General features: G+C 39.5%; 2 protein-coding genes across 12 annotated transcripts in view; one reads left to right on the top strand and one right to left on the bottom strand.

The window, feature by feature from the left end:
* The window catches only part of pikfyve (phosphoinositide kinase, FYVE finger containing), a 35,102-nt gene extending 31,428 nt beyond the window's left edge, over positions 1-3,674 (bottom strand). For 3 of the 9 annotated variants that reach the window (XM_025903982.1, XM_025903979.1, XM_013264747.3), the window contains exons 1-2: positions 2,944-3,402; positions 788-984 (exon numbers count right to left, since the gene is read on the bottom strand). In XM_025903982.1, the coding sequence (XP_025759767.1) occupies positions 788-984; positions 2,944-3,026 (280 nt within the window). In that variant the 5' untranslated portion in view covers positions 3,027-3,402. Of the gene's footprint in view, positions 1-787; positions 985-1,080; positions 1,160-2,943; positions 3,404-3,518 lie in introns of those variants that run through there. The other 6 variants (XM_003456271.5, XM_003456270.5, XM_025903980.1 and 3 more) reach the window with 5 other exon arrangements.
* An 897-nt stretch (positions 3,675-4,571) lies between these two features.
* sgo2 (shugoshin 2) lies at positions 4,572-17,069 on the top strand. 3 transcript variants are annotated; one of them, XM_005475192.3, is made up of 9 exons: positions 4,572-4,750; positions 9,883-9,999; positions 10,103-10,278; positions 10,427-10,501; positions 11,571-11,644; positions 14,284-14,426; positions 14,524-16,338; positions 16,601-16,721; positions 16,805-17,069. In XM_005475192.3, the coding sequence occupies exons 2-9, from the start codon at positions 9,915-9,917 to the stop codon at positions 16,908-16,910; spliced, it is 2,595 nt and encodes an 864-aa protein (XP_005475249.1). In that variant the 5' UTR covers positions 4,572-4,750; positions 9,883-9,914; the 3' UTR covers positions 16,911-17,069. The 3 variants fall into 3 exon arrangements, with proteins under 3 accessions (XP_005475249.1, XP_003456337.1, XP_005475247.1); XM_003456289.5 differs by having other exon boundaries at positions 14,515-16,338; XM_005475190.3 differs by having other exon boundaries at positions 4,573-4,722; positions 14,515-16,338.
* Positions 17,070-17,561: the final 492 nt, after the last annotated feature.

Genomic DNA, 17,561 nt, shown 5'->3' with positions numbered 1-17,561 from the left:
ATGAGGTGGAGTTGTTGCTGCGAGTAACACAAAAGTACAAAGTTGCAAAAGCGAGTGGGAATTAAAGAATTTGAAGAAAAGCTGTCTGGAGCATGTACAGACTGATATTAATCTTTAATAGGGCTGTCAAACAAAACAACTGCTGTATAATGCTCTCCGCTATCTTAGTTTGATTGGTTACTTCACCTCATCACATGACTAAAATGTGTCATTGTTTTCGAAATGGCTCCGGGTTCGCTGTCCACACTGTGACACGAAAACGGCGTTTTCAAATGTATCCACTTTGGAGAGCGTTTTCAAAACGCTGCGTTTTCCTTGACTGAAAACGCCGTCTCAGTGTGGACGGAGGCCAAAACGGAGAGAAAAAGATGCGTTTTCAAACGAAAACTTATTATTGTGGACATGGCCTGAATTAAAGAGAGATTCAAATTACTCAAACACCACTGTCAGGTATGAGAATTAGGGGACCAGACTTATTGGAGAATTTTAATTCATGACTTGTGCAGCTCACTGGGTCCTGACTCCAGTTCAGATAAACATCTTCTCAATACTGTCAAAAATACATCAAAAATACTGTAAGGTGTAATTTCCACTACTGATTTATCACACTGTGTTTACAGTGGTAGGCAAAATATCTATATGTAATCTCTGTTAATCAGTGAGTGGTCTCACTTTTCTCTAACTTTCAAACATTAAAGAAATAAAAATCAATACAGAGTGTAGCTTTTGGACTAACTCAAGTGAAATTCTTGGGTGTTTTATTTGATTATATTGTGCATTTCCTCACCTTTGTTGTTAAACCGAAACAGGTTGACAAAGGAGCTGTATGCAGAGCGGAGGGGAGGTTCATCCTGCTCTGGAGTCAGTGGCTTGAAGTGAGTCAGGTGGGAGGGGCTGGTGGGCGAGATGCCAGCTGGCTCCACGCTCCAGTCCGTTGAGGATGAGGACGAGGACTTGTCATCTGTAGCCATGTCACTGTTCCTCCTGCCATAGAGGGAAAAAGGTATGCACTGAAGAATGTACATGTAAGCAACAACACATTTAGCTTATTCAGTCTTTAGTCAGTTCCTAGAAACTTACCTGCAAAAATATCAGTAACTGCTGACTATTTTAACTCCAAGATTCTTGCACCTACCCTGCCTAAAAACAATGTTCAAATTGCATGCTCTATCATCTAATAGATAAACATTTCATTTCAAGGACTACATTGTTTTTCTACTAAAGTAGTTTTGCATGATTCAAATCAAAATAATCCTTATGTATGTTACAGTTTGTCCACTTTCTGAAACAAGCTGTTTAAGCTCCTCTCGGTTTACAATTAATATCTTCGGACTGGTTAAAAGGGTCTGACTGTCCGAGGGCTTCTGACAGTTTAAACTTAGACACAGCTGGGTGTTCCAACAGGAAAATGATCCAAAACATACAGCAAAACTGATTTTACCATGGACAAAGGAGGTTAATATTGAGCTGCTGGAATTGCCTTCTCAAAGTCCTATGCTTAAAACTATGCTTAAAAGACAGTTCTGTGCCAGGAAGTCAACAAATTTAAATGAAAATGTAAATGAATTCTGTCAAGAAAAGTGGTTAAATATTCAGCCAGAATTATGCCAGAAGCTTGTTGATGGCTATCAAAAGTATCTGGTCAAGATAAAACTTGGTATGAGATATTTAACCACATATTAGTGGATGCTACCAGGGTTAAGCTACCCACAGTGAAAGGGACACAAAAAATCTATTTGTGGCTGTCATGTGTCTTTTTGTGGTTGCTCAGTGTCTCCTACAGGTGATTTTCTAGTTTTACATAGATATATATAAAAAGAAGTTTGGCCCACCCCAAAGAGGTTTTGGGCTTAAAGTACTCTAAAGGAAAAAATGATGACCATGGTAATAAAAGTATTTTAACCACTTTTTTTTTTTAATGGCTTTTGATTTCCTCAAGCATAACATACACGTTTATTTATTGAATGACCAGAAATAACAGGAATATGCCAAGTGGCAAACTCCAGGCTGAAATTGAGGCCAACACAGACCTGCCAGAAACGGTAGTTCCTCACGTAGCTACTCACCATAAGCAAGTCAATCTCCATTGACGTCAATGTCAAAATGCCCAACTTTAGGGGATTAAAAACTACAATTACAGCCTGACTTAAAAAAAAGATAAAAGCTGTTGAGCTTTAAGCTTTTGTGTCTCCTATTCATTTACTGACTTTTTCCATCCTTAGTGGTGACTTTAAATCTCTGTGTTATTGTGCAACCAAAGTCTGTGCTTAGGGAGGGTACGTGCAGTGTATACAATTTTCATGACCTGGTAGCTGGGTCTGTACTAAGTCTGGGTTATAGGATAATCTCTCCATGCTGGGGCCCCTCAGATTGTACCCAGTAAACCTGTTGAAGCAGGCTCAGCGTGACCAACAATTGTAATAATGGTGACAGGAAGTCTGTATGCCCAACACCATCACCACCAGTGTTGAGACTGATGACACACAACCTTGTGACTGCAAACTTCAAAACAAGAGCTCAGATTCTCTCTCTGTGGTGTAACCACTCAACTCCAGCAACCATTTCAATGTATACCACAGTGAACAAGGAAGTCCACATTTTAGGGCAACCTGTTTAATTTCTTTCAAATAGTATATTTGCAAAAGAGTCTGCTAATAAAGAAGAAATTATCAGGTTTTTTACTTTGACTTTTTTCTGTAATTCTGAAATTTCTTTTTTTCATCAACGGGAACAACATCTTTGTATCTCCTTTTAATCACACACTGCTGCTGCAACCTAAAGCTGACATATCTAACATTTGATCGCTGACTGTCCCACACATGAACTCGAACTCGTGACAAGAACGACTCTCTGCTGAATTAGGAGTCGGCTGGTCCGCATCCGCTTCTTAAAATTCTCCGTGATCAAAGCTTAAAAGCCGATACCAATCTCTTTTTTACTTACCTACGCAAGAAGGCCACGGACTTTGAGTTTGCAATACAAGCCATTTTACATACTAGTAGTGAAAGCAGAAGTAGCAGAGGCATCACATCCACCGCCTTATCATGTGATCAAAACAGGCCGAAGCGTCACTACAGTGTCCTGACACGACCAAACCCTCAGTCCCATCAAAGAGCTAAAGATCGCTGTCGTTTGGATACGGTTATAGACTGCACAGATATCCATCACCATTTTCCACATTTTTTTCACTAGCCGTCAAAGTTAGCCACTAGCTCGCTATTAACTACCTGAACTAATACCTTTTACGTATCTTATATCACCAGATTTTAATTGTAGCATATTGACTTTATCATTACAAGTATCTTGAAATTTCTTTTAACGAATTAGTTGTTTTTGTAGGCGGAAACTATGACTCAACTCAAGCCGTGCTGACCAGCTAGCTTGACGACCAGTACAGTAGCAGCTAGAACAGTTTTTAGCCAAGCTAGTTAGTACTAGCTTCGTATGCTAACTAGCCGGTAGGCTCTACTGGTCGTAAAATCTGGGTAACTGCCGTGACAGCAAAAAATATGAATTACCCGTTCACTATAGGAGACTGACATCACTGTATGGAGCACCCCACTTTCAAGGCAGCTGTGAAACACCTGGAGGAAACGCCGACTCCTTTGAAACACCAGACAGACCTATCCAATCGACTCCCACCACTGGTTGTGACCAGCCAGGCGCAAAAGCCGAACACAGAGACAGTGATGGAGGCGCTCATTAGAGGATGGCCGCTAGGCGGCAGTCTCCTACTTAAGAGGTGACTAAAAGCGATGTTGTTTGAACAGGGATGTCTCAAGTGCAGCTAAACACATTAAGCCATTACCTTACTTCTATTAAATTTTTATGGCTATTTGATTCTCCATACAAATAAACAGTAACAGATACATAGGGTGGCAGACTGAGTCACATAGGTATATGAATGACAGTAAGCAAAATAAGCAAATTACAAAATAATTATAATTAAGAGATGTATATAAACACACATACAAATAGGGGAAAGAAAGTCAGTACAACCGAATAGGAGTCAGTACCACCAAATAAGAGGTTTTTGTAGAAAACTACAGTCTGACCAACTTTCACTAAAAATGTTGTGGTATTTAAGTTGTTAAATGATGCCGCTGTACTTGTTCTTATTATTCTTCATGTTCTTCATCTTCATCTTCTTTTGTTTTTCCTTTTGTAAATGGATAACTCATACAATGTAATATTGCATTTATTGAGTGAAAAGGGGAACATTTTGTAGATTATTTCTATTTTTATTTATTTAATGTCACAAAAGTGTCTCTTCTGTGAGCTAAAACTTTCAATTTTATAATTTTTGTCGTTTTCTACATTCAGCTTTGTCAGACAAACTTTGTGTAGCCAAACTCTGTTTGAAGACTAAACCTCTGAATTTAGTCTTTTATATGAAATAAGTCATCGTTTATTTATTTATTTTTAAAAATATTTTCACTCTTAAGTTAGTCAGTAAAGTTAAATGTTTGCTCTAAAACCTGGTGACTTCTAGCTTTGAGCTGCCTGACAAAACAAGTTCGGGGAACAAATACTCATGTTACATCGTTTCTGATTGGTTTACAGATTGTTGGACACGCCCTGTAACGCTTGCGTGGAAGCCCGGCGGACTTTTTGTTTATGTTTAAAAAGCAATCAGCAGCAAAGTCATGATTAGCCCTGTTTGAATCGATTTGAACGTCAGTTTACGTGGTTATGAAGGGTGGTTACCAAGATTTTCCAGAGGCAAGTCTTACCAGTGGCTGAAGTTACCGTAAGTTTTGACCAAATTGCGAGAATACGCCGGTTACACGAACGTGCTAGCAGATTTAGCCTAAGTAAGCTAAGCTAATGTTAACAGAAGCACAGTGCAGACAAATAATAAAAGATTTCCGGATTGTGAGCCGAGTTAATCACATATCTTATGATTGTTTTATTTAAAAACTATTGCTTAAGCACAGTGGGTTACATGGGTATTGTTTATTGTTGAAAGCAGGTACAAGACGAGTTATGTAAGAAAAAGATATCCAGACAGTTTAAGGAAAAACATGAATCCTTGGCAACGTACAGTAAAAGAATGTGTCGGTTTAGTCATGCTACTGCATGATTTGGGTCGACGTGTCCTGTAATAGAGAAGATTCACTGCAAATATTCACCCACTGAGAGGTACATATTGAATGAGTTATATACTGTAACTTATATGATAACTTCGTTTATGGGAAGTTTTACAGTGATGGGATGAAAGACCTAATGACAGAATACATTTTGGAAGAATTGTTTCATCCTTCAAGCAGAGGGAGGGGACACTACAAGCTGCTGTGGTGGCATGCGGTGGGCTACATCTTTATAAAATGCGCCTTGTGTTTCCTATATATTGCTACCTGTTTGTATGTCATGGTTAATGTAGTAGATACAGTATTAATAAGTTATTCTAATGAAAAGAAACGCCAAAATTGTTAATGACAAGCACTTTTCAAATTTTATAGACACTGTGCCACTAAACCTCGTCCACATTGTCATGCATGGCTTTTAAGATAACGTTTGGTTGTTGGTGGCTATGCCATCCTCTGGTTGCCTAAGTAACAATCTGGCATATGTACTCCCTCACATACCAGTCAACAGTACCTTTTAGCCTCATTGCTGCTTGCCTCAGTGGGTCATTTTAAAGCCGAGAAAAGTTTAACTTGGGATTCGCCCCCATTATTAAGTCACCATCATTTCTCTATACTTTATACAGCAGGGGTGGGTAATTCATTTTCCCAAAGGACCACATAAAAATTTGGCACTGTTGTGGTAGACTGCAACAATAAGCCTATAAAGAGATAAAATCAATATTGAGCAGAACTGAGTTAATCTTATTGCTGTGGTCCTCCAAAACAGTCCCAGTTTGTCATGTGTCCCCTTTGGATAATTCATTGCCCACACCTATTTAGATGGCCACAAATGAAATTTGAATCACCTTTTCCTGTGTGGATGTCGCTTATGATATGACTTAACTGGTGATATCCAGTTAGCAATTCAGAAACCTGCATGTTTTTTCTATTAGCCATCAGAGGGTGACCACTATGTTTGTAAAAAAGAAGTCTTGTTTCAGAGAAATTGACTTGAAGACAGCAGAGCCTGACTGATATAGGATTTTTAAAGATCAACACTGATATCAATGTTTGATGATTTAAAAAGTTTTCTTTCATTCAGACACACAAAATATAAACAGGTTTCCCCTAATATTCATTATGATTCCTTATTAAGATAATATAACAATGCATTTTTAAAATAGTTTTGTTTTACCGTCACAACAAGTTGTGAATTATGCATCTGCATTCTGTCCGACTCTGCTTGGATCAGCTGGCTATGTCTTTGTGGTGTTCTACACAGTGTGCAACGTCAGCACTCCTAACAGTTTAATTTCATAGCTGTTATAAATGCTGTTATAAGAGCTAAGTTAGACTAATATTGAATATATTGGTGGGATTCTAGAATTTCACTGATTTATGAGTTTATTCTCTCAGTCACTAGTTTTAAGTCATATTAAATACAGTATGTTGTTCATTTTCTACTATTTTTGTCCCATTTGAGTCACAAGAGAAGATAAAGCAGAGTGAAACAATTTTAGCCAATGACCTACGTTATTTTCTCAGGGCAGTATTGTGTGAGATTAGTCCCAAAAGGTTGACAAATGTATGCGATATGATTGGCATGCATACATTAAGATTCACAAATGTCTATAAAGATTTGGTTGTAATTCTGGATACTCACAAAAAATGGTCCAATCCACACACAAATGCAGGGCAGTGTGAACACACAGAAAACTATTTTACAAATGCAAAACCTGAGTAATATTTACACACAAATATTTAAGTTCAGCTCCACAAATCTAATCATTTTCTCTTTCAGAAAGCTCCCTGCGTGTAAAATGCCTTAAGTTATCTGCTTTGACTTGATTTTTGCTCACAAAAATATGAATGCACATATTGCATGATACACATAGAACATCACTTTGCATGTGCATGTGGAATTCTGAGGCTCTTCATACTGCCAGCTTCCCACAGATCCACGAATATAAACTGCATTTAAGTGCTGCTGGAAAACTGGGACCTGTGGGTTCCCTGTGTTTAATAAATAAATAAATAAATAAATAAAATGGGTGTTTATTTCTAAATAAACAGAGGAGCTCATCACTTCTTTACTAAAGATGATACATTTACCAATTAAATATGCCATGCAGTAGTATATGAGAGTTCATATATGGCTTAAATAAGCTGTCACACCTTAGTGAATAATCTTCTGATGGGAAATCATTCTGACAAAATGGTGATAGTTTAGGAACAGCAGACATACTCTTCAAACTGTACAGGGAGTGCAGAATTATTAGGCAAATGAGTATTTTGTCCACATCATCCTCTTCATGCATGTTGTCTTACTCCAAGCTGTATAGGCTCGAAAGCCTACTACCAATTAAGCATATTAGGTGATGTGCATCTCTGTAATGAGAAGGGGTGTGGTCTAATGACATCAACACCCTATATCAGGTGTGCATAATTATTAGGCAACTTCCTTTCCTTTGGCAAAATGGGTCAAAAGAAGGACTTGACAGGCTCAGAAAAGTCAAAAATAGTGAGATATCTTGCAGAGGGATGCAGCAGTCTTAAAATTGCAAAGCTTCTGAAGCGTGATCATCGAACAATCAAGCGTTTCATTCAAAATAGTCAACAGGGTCGCACAAAGCGTGTGGAAAAACCAAGGCGCAAAATAACTGCCAATGAACTGAGAAAAGTCAAGCGTGCAGCTGCCAAGATGCCACTTGCCACCAGTTTGGCCATATTTCAGAGCTGCAACATCACTGGAGGGCCCAAAAGCACAAGGTGTGCAATACTCAGAGACATGGCCAAGGTAAGAAAGGCTGAAAGAGGACCACCACTGAACAAGACACACAAGCTGAAACGTCAAGACTGGGCCAAGAAATATCTCAAGACTGATTTTTCTAAGGTTTTATGGACTGATGAAATGAGAGTGAGTCTTCATGGGCCAGATGGATGGGCCCGTGGCTGGATTGGTAAAGGGCAGAGAGCTCCAGTCCACCTCAGACGCCAGCAAGGTGGAGGTGGAGTACTGGTTTGGGCTGGTATCATCAAAGATGAGCTTGTGGGGCCTTTTCGGGTTGAGGATGGAGTCAAGCTCAACTCCCAGTCCTACTGCCAGTTTCTGGAAGACACCTTCTTCAAGCAGTGGTACAGGAAGAAGTCTGCATCCTTCAAGAAAAACATGATTTTCATGCAGGACAATGCTCCATCACACGCGTCCAAGTACTCCACAGCGTGGCTGGCAAGAAAGGGTATAAAAGAAGAAAAACTAATGACATGGCCTCCTTGTTCACCTGATCTGAACCCCATTGAGAACCTGTGGTCCATCATCAAATGTGAGATTTACAAGGAGGGAAAACAGTACACCTCTCTGAACAGTGTCTGGGAGGCTGTGGTTGCTGCTGCACGCAATGTTGATGGTGAACAGATCAAAACACTGACAGAATCCATGGATGGCAGGCTTTTGAGTGTCCTTGCAAAGAAAGGTGGCTATATTGGTCGCTGATTTGTTTTGGTTTTGTTTTTGAATGTCAGAAATGTATATTTGTGAATGTGGAGATGTTATATTGGTTTCACTGGTAAAAATAAATAATTGAAATGGGTATATATTTGTTTTTTGTTAAGTTGCCTAATAATTATGCACAGTAATAGTCACCTGCACACACAGATATCCCCCTAAAATAGCTAAAACTGAAAACAAACTAAAAACTACTTCCAAAAACATTCAGCTTTGATATTAATGAGTTTTTTGGGTTCATTGAGAACATGGTTGTTGTTCAATAATAAAATTATTCCTCAAAAATACAACTTGCCTAATAATTCTGCACTCCCTGTAGTGCTGATACAGCTGATTTGATAACAATGATTGACTGTTTATTACGCATTCAGATAACGTTAAAATTAATCTGCTGTTATCGAGGAATGATTGGATGAATATTAAAGTGTTATCTCACATCACGGGGGTCATTTCTATATTCAAAATATACAACAGCTTAGCTAGCACATATTCACTTCAGAGGATGACCCACAGGAATGTTCCACCAGGGTGCTCTCCCATCTTCAGCTGTGCTCCGACCCTTTTCCCAGCAGAAGATTGTCCACTAAGTGGCGATAGGTTAGTTAAGACGTATGCCATACATGCTAACATACGGCACATTTAACTAGTAAATTGGTAAAGTGGATGAGGGGTAATGAACTGTTTTGCTTATTTAGAAATAAATATGTGTTTTATTTGAAAAAAAAAAAAACAGGAATACGCTGGAAGCCCAGATGTCCCAGTTTTCCACTAGCACTTGAATCCAGGTTTCATTTTTGGATGTACAAGCTAGCAGTGTGAAATGTGTCTCAGAACTCCACATGCACATGCAACGTGACCTATACACATCAGGTGTTTCTTGCACGTGTAGTTAGCGATCTGTAAGCAAAGGAAATGAACATTGCAAATATTTTTAGTAAACAAAAACAATCAGTTTTGATATGGTGAACTTGAAAATGTGTCCATAAATGGTCACTATTTATTCAGGGTTTGATACATGCGTTTGTACAATAGTTTTGTGTGTTCAAATTGCTCTGTATTTGTGTGTGCATGAGAGCAGGGATTTGTGGGTACTCAAAGTTACACACAAATCTGTGTTTATGCTTGTGGATCATATCTTACACGGTTCACATCAGGGCTTGACTAAGCAGTGGATGATGCCAACATGCCTATGTCCATCTTTTAAATACAGTTTCTGGTGACTTGACAGCAACACAGGAAAGACAAACACATGCATGCTGGGTGTTTTTGATTACTGTGTACAATGGCTAATGTGTGTATCTTTTTCAGGTTTTTGATCGAGTCTTCCTGTTCATCTGATAATGTTTTCTTTGAAGACTATGATGGCCTCGAAGGCAACCAAGCAGACTTCAGCTGCAGCATCCAAGATAAAAAATAAGCTTCTCAGTGAGTCTGTTTTTTCTTTTTTCTTTTTTTGGATCTCAGAAATTTGCTGAAAGAAGAGTTCATGTAAATGCCAAACACAAATTCTGTCGTGTTTCCGCCCCAGATACCTCGTCCTTCTTCAAGGTCTCTTTGAAGACCAACAACAAAGCCTTAGCTCTGGCCTTGCAAGCTCAGAGGAAGAGAAGCAGCCAGCTGGAGATGGAGGTCATGCACCTGCAGAAACAAGTGGACGCTCTCTGCTTTGAACTAGCCACCAAGAAATACAAGCACAGAAAACTGGTGTGTTTGTTGTTTGCTTGTGCTCTTCTACAGGAGTAGGCAGAAAATTCTGAGTAGACAGTTATTGGTCATGATGCAAAGAGTAGTGCAGCGATGTTCTGCTGGATTGATTGCATTGACTGCAGAGCATCTTGTTTTCCTCTTGCAGCTCCTTATCTTGAACAACTTCCGTAGTAATGCTTTGCAGCACCTGGACATGGTGGCAGACCTGTTCTCTGACAGCGTAAGGATTTCACTCAATACATATTTACAGTTTCTGTGGCATATTGACATATTTGTGACATTTTGGTGAGCACTGCTGAAAAATGTACTGACACAGTGCAGGGTTTCCTACTGATGCACATAACTTGAGAACTGTTCAAGGCTGGAAAACTCTTAACTTCTACAACTTTTATCTTTAATCTTTACAGCTTGTCAGCTGACAGATGAATTTTTTTAGAGCCTGACCAATACAGGATTTGAAAGACTTGTAATGATACTGATATTTGATTATTTAAAAATCCATTTTTTTTAAATTTCAGGCACAGAAAACAAATTTCCCTAAACTGATCCTTTGTAGCTAATTATGAGCCCTTATGACGATAGCATGCACAACAAGTCGTGGATTACTTGTCTGAGTTCTGCCTGACCTCTGACATACAAGCTATTCAGTGTCATTACTGTTAACTGGTTGAAGTTATTTTCATTTTAATTTCTTGGCAGATAAATGAAAATGATTTTCAGATAGTGATCTATCAACAAATTGATAATATTGGCTGATATATCGATCGGGCTCTAAAAGTTTCCCATAGCCACTTCATGATGTGTGCTGGCTTGCAGTGATTGTAATGAAATATTGGCTGCACCTCTGCAATTTAGCATCACACACACTCTGTACTGTAGCGCTGGCAGTCAAACATTCATCCTCTGAGGGGTTAATGATGCACCAAGGAAAAGATTAGCAGTGACATGGCAACTGGAGACCATAGACAGTCAGTGACATTCAGAAACAGGATGAAATAGCTGCTGCTGGCGTGCAGTGTTTGGGTCCCAATTTGAACTTTTCTTAATTTCACAGTGAGACTGTGAGATTGATTGGTAATTGCATTGAGGATTATTTAGACAACTAAGCCTGGAATGTCAACTAGTGACCAACTGTCAGGTATGAAATGATGCGGTACAAGTGAATCACTTCCTGTGTGAACATTTCTTGGATCCTAGGAAAAGTTTAGACTGAAAGCCCCTTAAGCTTGAACAAAAGTAGAAGAAAATGCGTTCCAATATCAAACCATACTAACATTTGCTTCCCACAGGATTGTCAGAGCCTTTCAGGGGATTGCCAGATCTCGTCTGGTGACATCGGAAGGGAAAATCTTGCAGCTGGAAGGTCAGAAATGAACTGAGTTCACAGTGATCGGCTGATTTAGCTTGGGCATCTCTGAATGGCGTTGACATTTCTTTTACACTTTTCAGACTTGCACTCCTTTTTATTAAGGTCACTTCGATGACGCCACCTAAGTGTGTCAGAATGTGTAGCCTGGTCATGTTTCCATAAAAGTCAATGACAGACCTAGTAACATTTATCACTTAAAAGCAGCACATTATTGAATAGACACAGACAAGAATACAATGTTTATATCTTACTGACAGCTTCAGTTGCTTTTCTTATTAAAACATGTACACAGTGCTGTGAGGAAGTATTTGCCCCTCCCTGATTTCTTAGTTTTTTGCATATTTGCAAAAAAACAAACAAACAACATTTTTCAGGTCATCAAACAAATTTTAATGTTGGGCAAAGTCAATAAAAAAATGCAGCTTCTAAATGATGATTTATTCAGGGAAACTATCCAAACCCACCCAGATTTATGTGAAAAAGTATCAGCCTCAACCCATAAATTGAGATTAACTGTTGGGAGAATGGCCTTAATGGCACAAGGGGAAAAAGCGGGGTTTTAATTTTCACACTTTAAGACCCACTTTAGTCATATACACTACCAGTCAAAGGTTTGGATGCACCTTCTCATTTAATGGTTTGTCTTTATTTTTACTACTTTTTGTAGTAAAAATAATATTGTAGATAAAAACTGAAGACATCAAATATATGAAGCAAGATATATGGAATTATGTAGCAAAAAAACTCTAAATATGTCTTATTTTTTAGATTCCTCAAAGTAGACACCTTTTGCTTTGTTGACAGCGCTGCAAACCCTCGGCCTTCTCTCAGTGAGCTTCATTATTGTTGAAGTGTTGATATTAACATTATGTAGTCACCTGAAATGGTTTTACCTCGCAGGTGTGCCTGTCAGGGTTTATTCTTAATGAGGTTGAGACCATCAGTCGTGTTGTGCAGAAGTTGTGTTGAACCTCAGATTAGAGCCCAGATAAATGCCACACAGAGCTCCAGTAGCAGACACATCTCTACATCAGCTGTTCATAGGAGACTGTGTGAATCAGGCCTTTATGGTCAAATAGCTGCTTAGAAACCACGACTAAGGAAAAGCAACAAGCAGAGAGATTTGTTTGGGCCAAGAAACACGAGGAATGGACATTAGACCAGTGGAAATCTGTGCTTTGGTCTGATGAGTCCAAATTTGAGATCTTTGGTTCCACTTGCTGTGTCTTTGTGCAGAAAAGATGAACGGATGTTCTTTACATTCATGGGGGGCTTTGCTGGTGACACTGTTGGGATTTATTCAAAACTGAAGCCACACTGAAACAGCATGGCTACTACAGCATCCTGCAGCGACATGCCATTGAGTTTGCGTTTAGTTGGGCCATCATTGATTTTTTTTTTAACAGGACAATGACCCCAAACACACCTTCAGGCTGTGGCACGGCAAAAGGGCCAACAAGTGCTCAGCATCTCTGGGAACTCCTTCGAGAGTGTTGGAAAACCATTTTAGGTGATGACCTCATGAAGCTCATGGAGGGAATGCCAAACGTGTGCAAAGCAGTAATCAAAGCGAAGGGTGGCTGTTACGAAGAATCTAAAATATAAAACATTTTTTTAAGTTATTTCACACTTTTTGGGTTTATTACTTAATTCCATGTGTGTTCATTCATAGTTCAGATGTCTTCAATGAGAATCTACATTGTAAATGGTAATGAAAATAAAGAAAAATCAATAAATGAAAAGGTGTGTGTAACCTTTTAACTGGTAATGTAAGTATAAAATATTAGGAAAGATGTTCACCTTGAATTTTCCATTTACCAAGATCAAACATGTGATCTGTGCGCTACCTTAATTTTGCTTGACGAATATGGAGCATTTAACTTTTCAACTCCAAAAAGGAAACCCCGCATTTGGTGATGTCTGCCAGTTCTAGACTTCATGTGGTCATTAACTACAACGAATTTTCAACAGATTTGAGTGTTAAAAACAATCTTATAATTGGTAGCTTGTCAAATTACTTTTGAGCCTGTCCAAATACTTTTGGACTTGACTGTAAAATTCTGTTTTCAGTGACAGAAATGTTTCTGTATTCATGCACACGGCCTAACAGTGGTCAATTTAGCATTTACTTAAAATACCTTAGCTTCAACATAGAACGCGATCTTGGTCTATAACAGCAAGTGACAAGTGGATTATCACACGTTCTGTTTACAGACTGTAGGTTAATATTTGTTAAGTTTGGAAGACATTCTTATAGGTACATATAGGGTCCCCAAACTCCCAAAATATACCTGCAAGACATCTCAATATATGTTGAAGCTGTAAGAAACGATGATAATAATAATGCTGTCACTAAACCAGACTTTTGAAAGCAATATCAGACTGTGAAAAAAAGTTTTTACCCCTCAGCTCCAAAAGAGCTGATGGAGTGTTGTCATCGCCCCGTCAGGTGGACGACGTGGAGCTTGTGAATGCAATGTAGGATTTCGCTGTTGATTCCACAGATGCATCTCCTAAAAATCTCAGACAAGTTTGAATCTACTAGGAGGCTGAGGGGTAGCACCTGCATTCACTAGTGTGTTAAACAAATATATATATATTTTTTAATATCTTGCCTTTTCGCCCCATTTTAGTCAGTTACCGCTGCAGACAGATGTTTCAAGGAATTTGTGGTGTACCAGCAAAAACACAACAACTGGCCCGCTTGAAATAAACATCAATGAGGACGTCTCCACTCTCCCGAATACATGTGAAAAGTCGACTGACGTTTGCAACGGTAGGCGTGATTTAAGCGTTGAAAGTTTTAGTGTTAACTGTAAAATGTTGATGCTGTGAAATGCTGATGTAGTCTGCTTTTTGGGCAGATAACACAGAAGCTGAAAAAAGGCTGTCCATCCAGTGCGCACAGACTGCCCACATAGAAGCGTCTGGGCTGGCCAATACTCCGAGCGAAGAGTTGGAGAAGTCCTCTCAGTCCCAGGCTGATATTCATTCTGTCGTCTCTGTTCAGAACAGTCAGAGTTGTGAAAAATCCACACAATCCCTTTCTGGAGATCAGAATCTTCCCAGTGTCTCCTCCATGGAAAGTGAAACACAGCTTGGCAAAAATCAAGAGAAAACTGTTTTGCTCAATGCAACCATGGAGATGACCTTAAGTGAAGCCACTGAGATAGTCACTGTGGAAACAAAAGCGAAAAAAAAAGTCAGCTCTGGCAGAAAGGACAAGGAGCAAAGCTGCGGCTCAAGTATAGAAGTGCAGAAGTCTGTATCTTTGTTACAGTCACATAAAAAGCCGCTGAAGGATCAAAGTACTGTCACTCGCATCCCTAAACTGGGCAAGCATCAGAAGGTCAAATCAAAGGATAAAGTCAAATCTTCTGACCGCACTAACATCACAAATGTAGACCAAATGGATGTGGAAGATTACTTCTCTGATCCTAAAATTAGGTTTTCAAGCACCAGCAGAAGTGTGGCTGACGAAGCAAGTTCCAAAATAACATGCAGGAAGTCCAGAGCTAAAGGAAAGAGGGCCTCTTCAGTAACCAGGAAAAGTTTATTCACTGTGCCGTCTGATGAAAGTGAGAGCAGCCAATCCCACCAGGAGAAGGTCCAAAAACCTAAAGCAGGAGATGAAAGTTTAGAGTCTCAAGTCTCTGAGGACGCTCTGCTTTGTGCACATCCAGAGTCCCAGCATGCGGAGCGTCTGTCCTTTAGCAAAACTAATACTGTGACTAATTCTAGGGGAGGTCACAAATCAAGATGCAGGGAGACATTTGTTATCTCAATAACCAGCGACAGTGACTCACCAGAGCATGATGTGGCGCCTCCTACAGGATCCAGCTTTCAGGCAGAAGCAGCAGTCATGAATAAAAGCATTGTTGGACATGTAGAATCAAGCAATCGTTCAAAGACTCGGCGCTCTGGGAAGCGATCCTGGGTGGCCACTCAGGACTCTGGGAACTGTCAAGAGGACTCGAGCAGCGGTGACAGTGGTGAAGCACTGCCGCTGGATTGGCAGGCGGCTTTAGGATCACAGTTTCAAAAACGTAAAAAATCCAGGAGAGACAAAACAGGGCAGCCCTACAGGAACAAAGTGGTGCAGCGAGAAGAGGGTGATGACTTGTTAGATGACAAGACGAAGAAAAAAGACAACAAAGACTTAAGGTCTGAGAGTGAAACGTGTTATCCTCCTGACCCTAGAGACGCCTCCGCTCTCTGCCTTGATTCTGAAATCGCTAAAGGTCAATTACATGATTTACAAATGCTCGACTCACATTCTGCCATCAGTGAAAAGCATGAAATCTTTGAACATCTGAATGATTCGCAGTCCAGGAGGGATTCGAGTCCCGCATCATCTAGAAATGTATTCATGCTGAACACAGCCATGGAAACCAGATATCCCAGGAAGACTTTTGTTGTCTACAGACGAAAAACTAAGAACAGAAGTGGATGTAGTTCTGAAAACATCACCAGGATGTCGAACGCATCAGACACCTGCAGTCACACGGTGGACACCAGCGATCAGGCAGTTCATCAGAATGTGGGCGACCTGCTGATGGATGAGCTGCCGCCGTGGCTGGACGTGGATAACAGCACAGCTCACATCACTGTGGACTCTCTGCTCGCCACTCCAAACAGGGAAACACCAGGCAGGCTCGCGACGATTGGAACGGCTGAAGCCTCTCCAGGTGTGGAACACGTCTTTAGTTACAGCAGTGCAGTCTAATGCAAGCACAGCTCTGTCATCAGCTCTTATGTTACTGAGTTTGTACATTTTTAGTTTTCGTTTGTGACAGATGGGGGATAATTTTACTTTCTTTATCACTGAGGTCATAGCAGACATTCAAAGGTTCAATACTCTGTCACTTTAAGACATTAATGTTTGTGGCAAATGTCCCCAAAATTTTTATCTGAACGGGGCTGCATTACTCTTATTGTTTGTTGCTGCAGGCAGAGTCTTATCAACAGTAACCAACACTTTGACAACACCAGACTGTGAAAATGGAGAGAGAAGCAGGAGACGGAGACCTGGGAAGGGTGCCGTGAGTTACAAGGAGCCGCCTCTCAACAGGTGAGGATGTTTCTGTCTAAAAACTGTGGCCCTGCGAAAACCCAGAACAGCACAATATTAACTGCATTTATGTTTTCCATCAGCAAAATAAGGCGTGGAGATAAATTCACTGACACCACATTCCTGAGTTCTCCTGTGTTTAAGGATGGCCGGAAGAAAAAGAAGAAGACGACGACGACTGTCGACTGATAATTTGCCTTTTTTCCATTTTACTGTTTTTAAAAATTATTTTAAGCTGTTTTCTTATTAAAGTTGTTTGCTAACATAATTTTTCTAAATATTAGACCGGAAAGTATTGTGTGTTTTTTAAGTGCTTTACATTTCAGATTAAAGTAGAAATTTGAAGTATTTGTTCTTGAGTCTTTTCTTCAAGCTGTGTTCTGCTGACACTCAACAAGACAAACTGTTACTAAAAAACTGTTATAGTCATTATCGTTAACTTCTGTAAAGAGAATTTCCCAAATCTAGGTTTAAAAAGTATATCTTATCTTTAATACTAGCACAGGACAATTGATGGACTGTTAGGAATTTGGGTTTTTTGTTTATGCACATATATCACATATATAGCATTTAGTAAAATTTGTTTAAATGTTTAGTAATATCAAACTGGCATCAAAAAGGAAAAAGAAAATCCTTTAGATTGACCTTGAAGGAGAGGGCAGAGATCAAATATGAAATACTAGTTTGAATCCTTCTACAGTACTTGTGTTGACAATGTTTAACACAAGTACAAAGTTACAAGGCTTAGTTATTGTCATGAACTGACAAAAAACAAAGTCATTAAGTTGACCTTGAAGACCTTTGTGGATGACAGATTTTAATGGATTGTTAACATGATCG

This window comes from Oreochromis niloticus, linkage group LG16 (genome assembly GCF_001858045.2).
Source record: "Oreochromis niloticus isolate F11D_XX linkage group LG16, O_niloticus_UMD_NMBU, whole genome shotgun sequence".
Lineage (NCBI taxonomy): Eukaryota > Metazoa > Chordata > Actinopteri > Cichliformes > Cichlidae > Oreochromis > Oreochromis niloticus.
The sequence above is the reverse complement of the archived record's forward strand: the minus strand, read 5'-3'. Positions and strand labels throughout refer to the sequence as shown.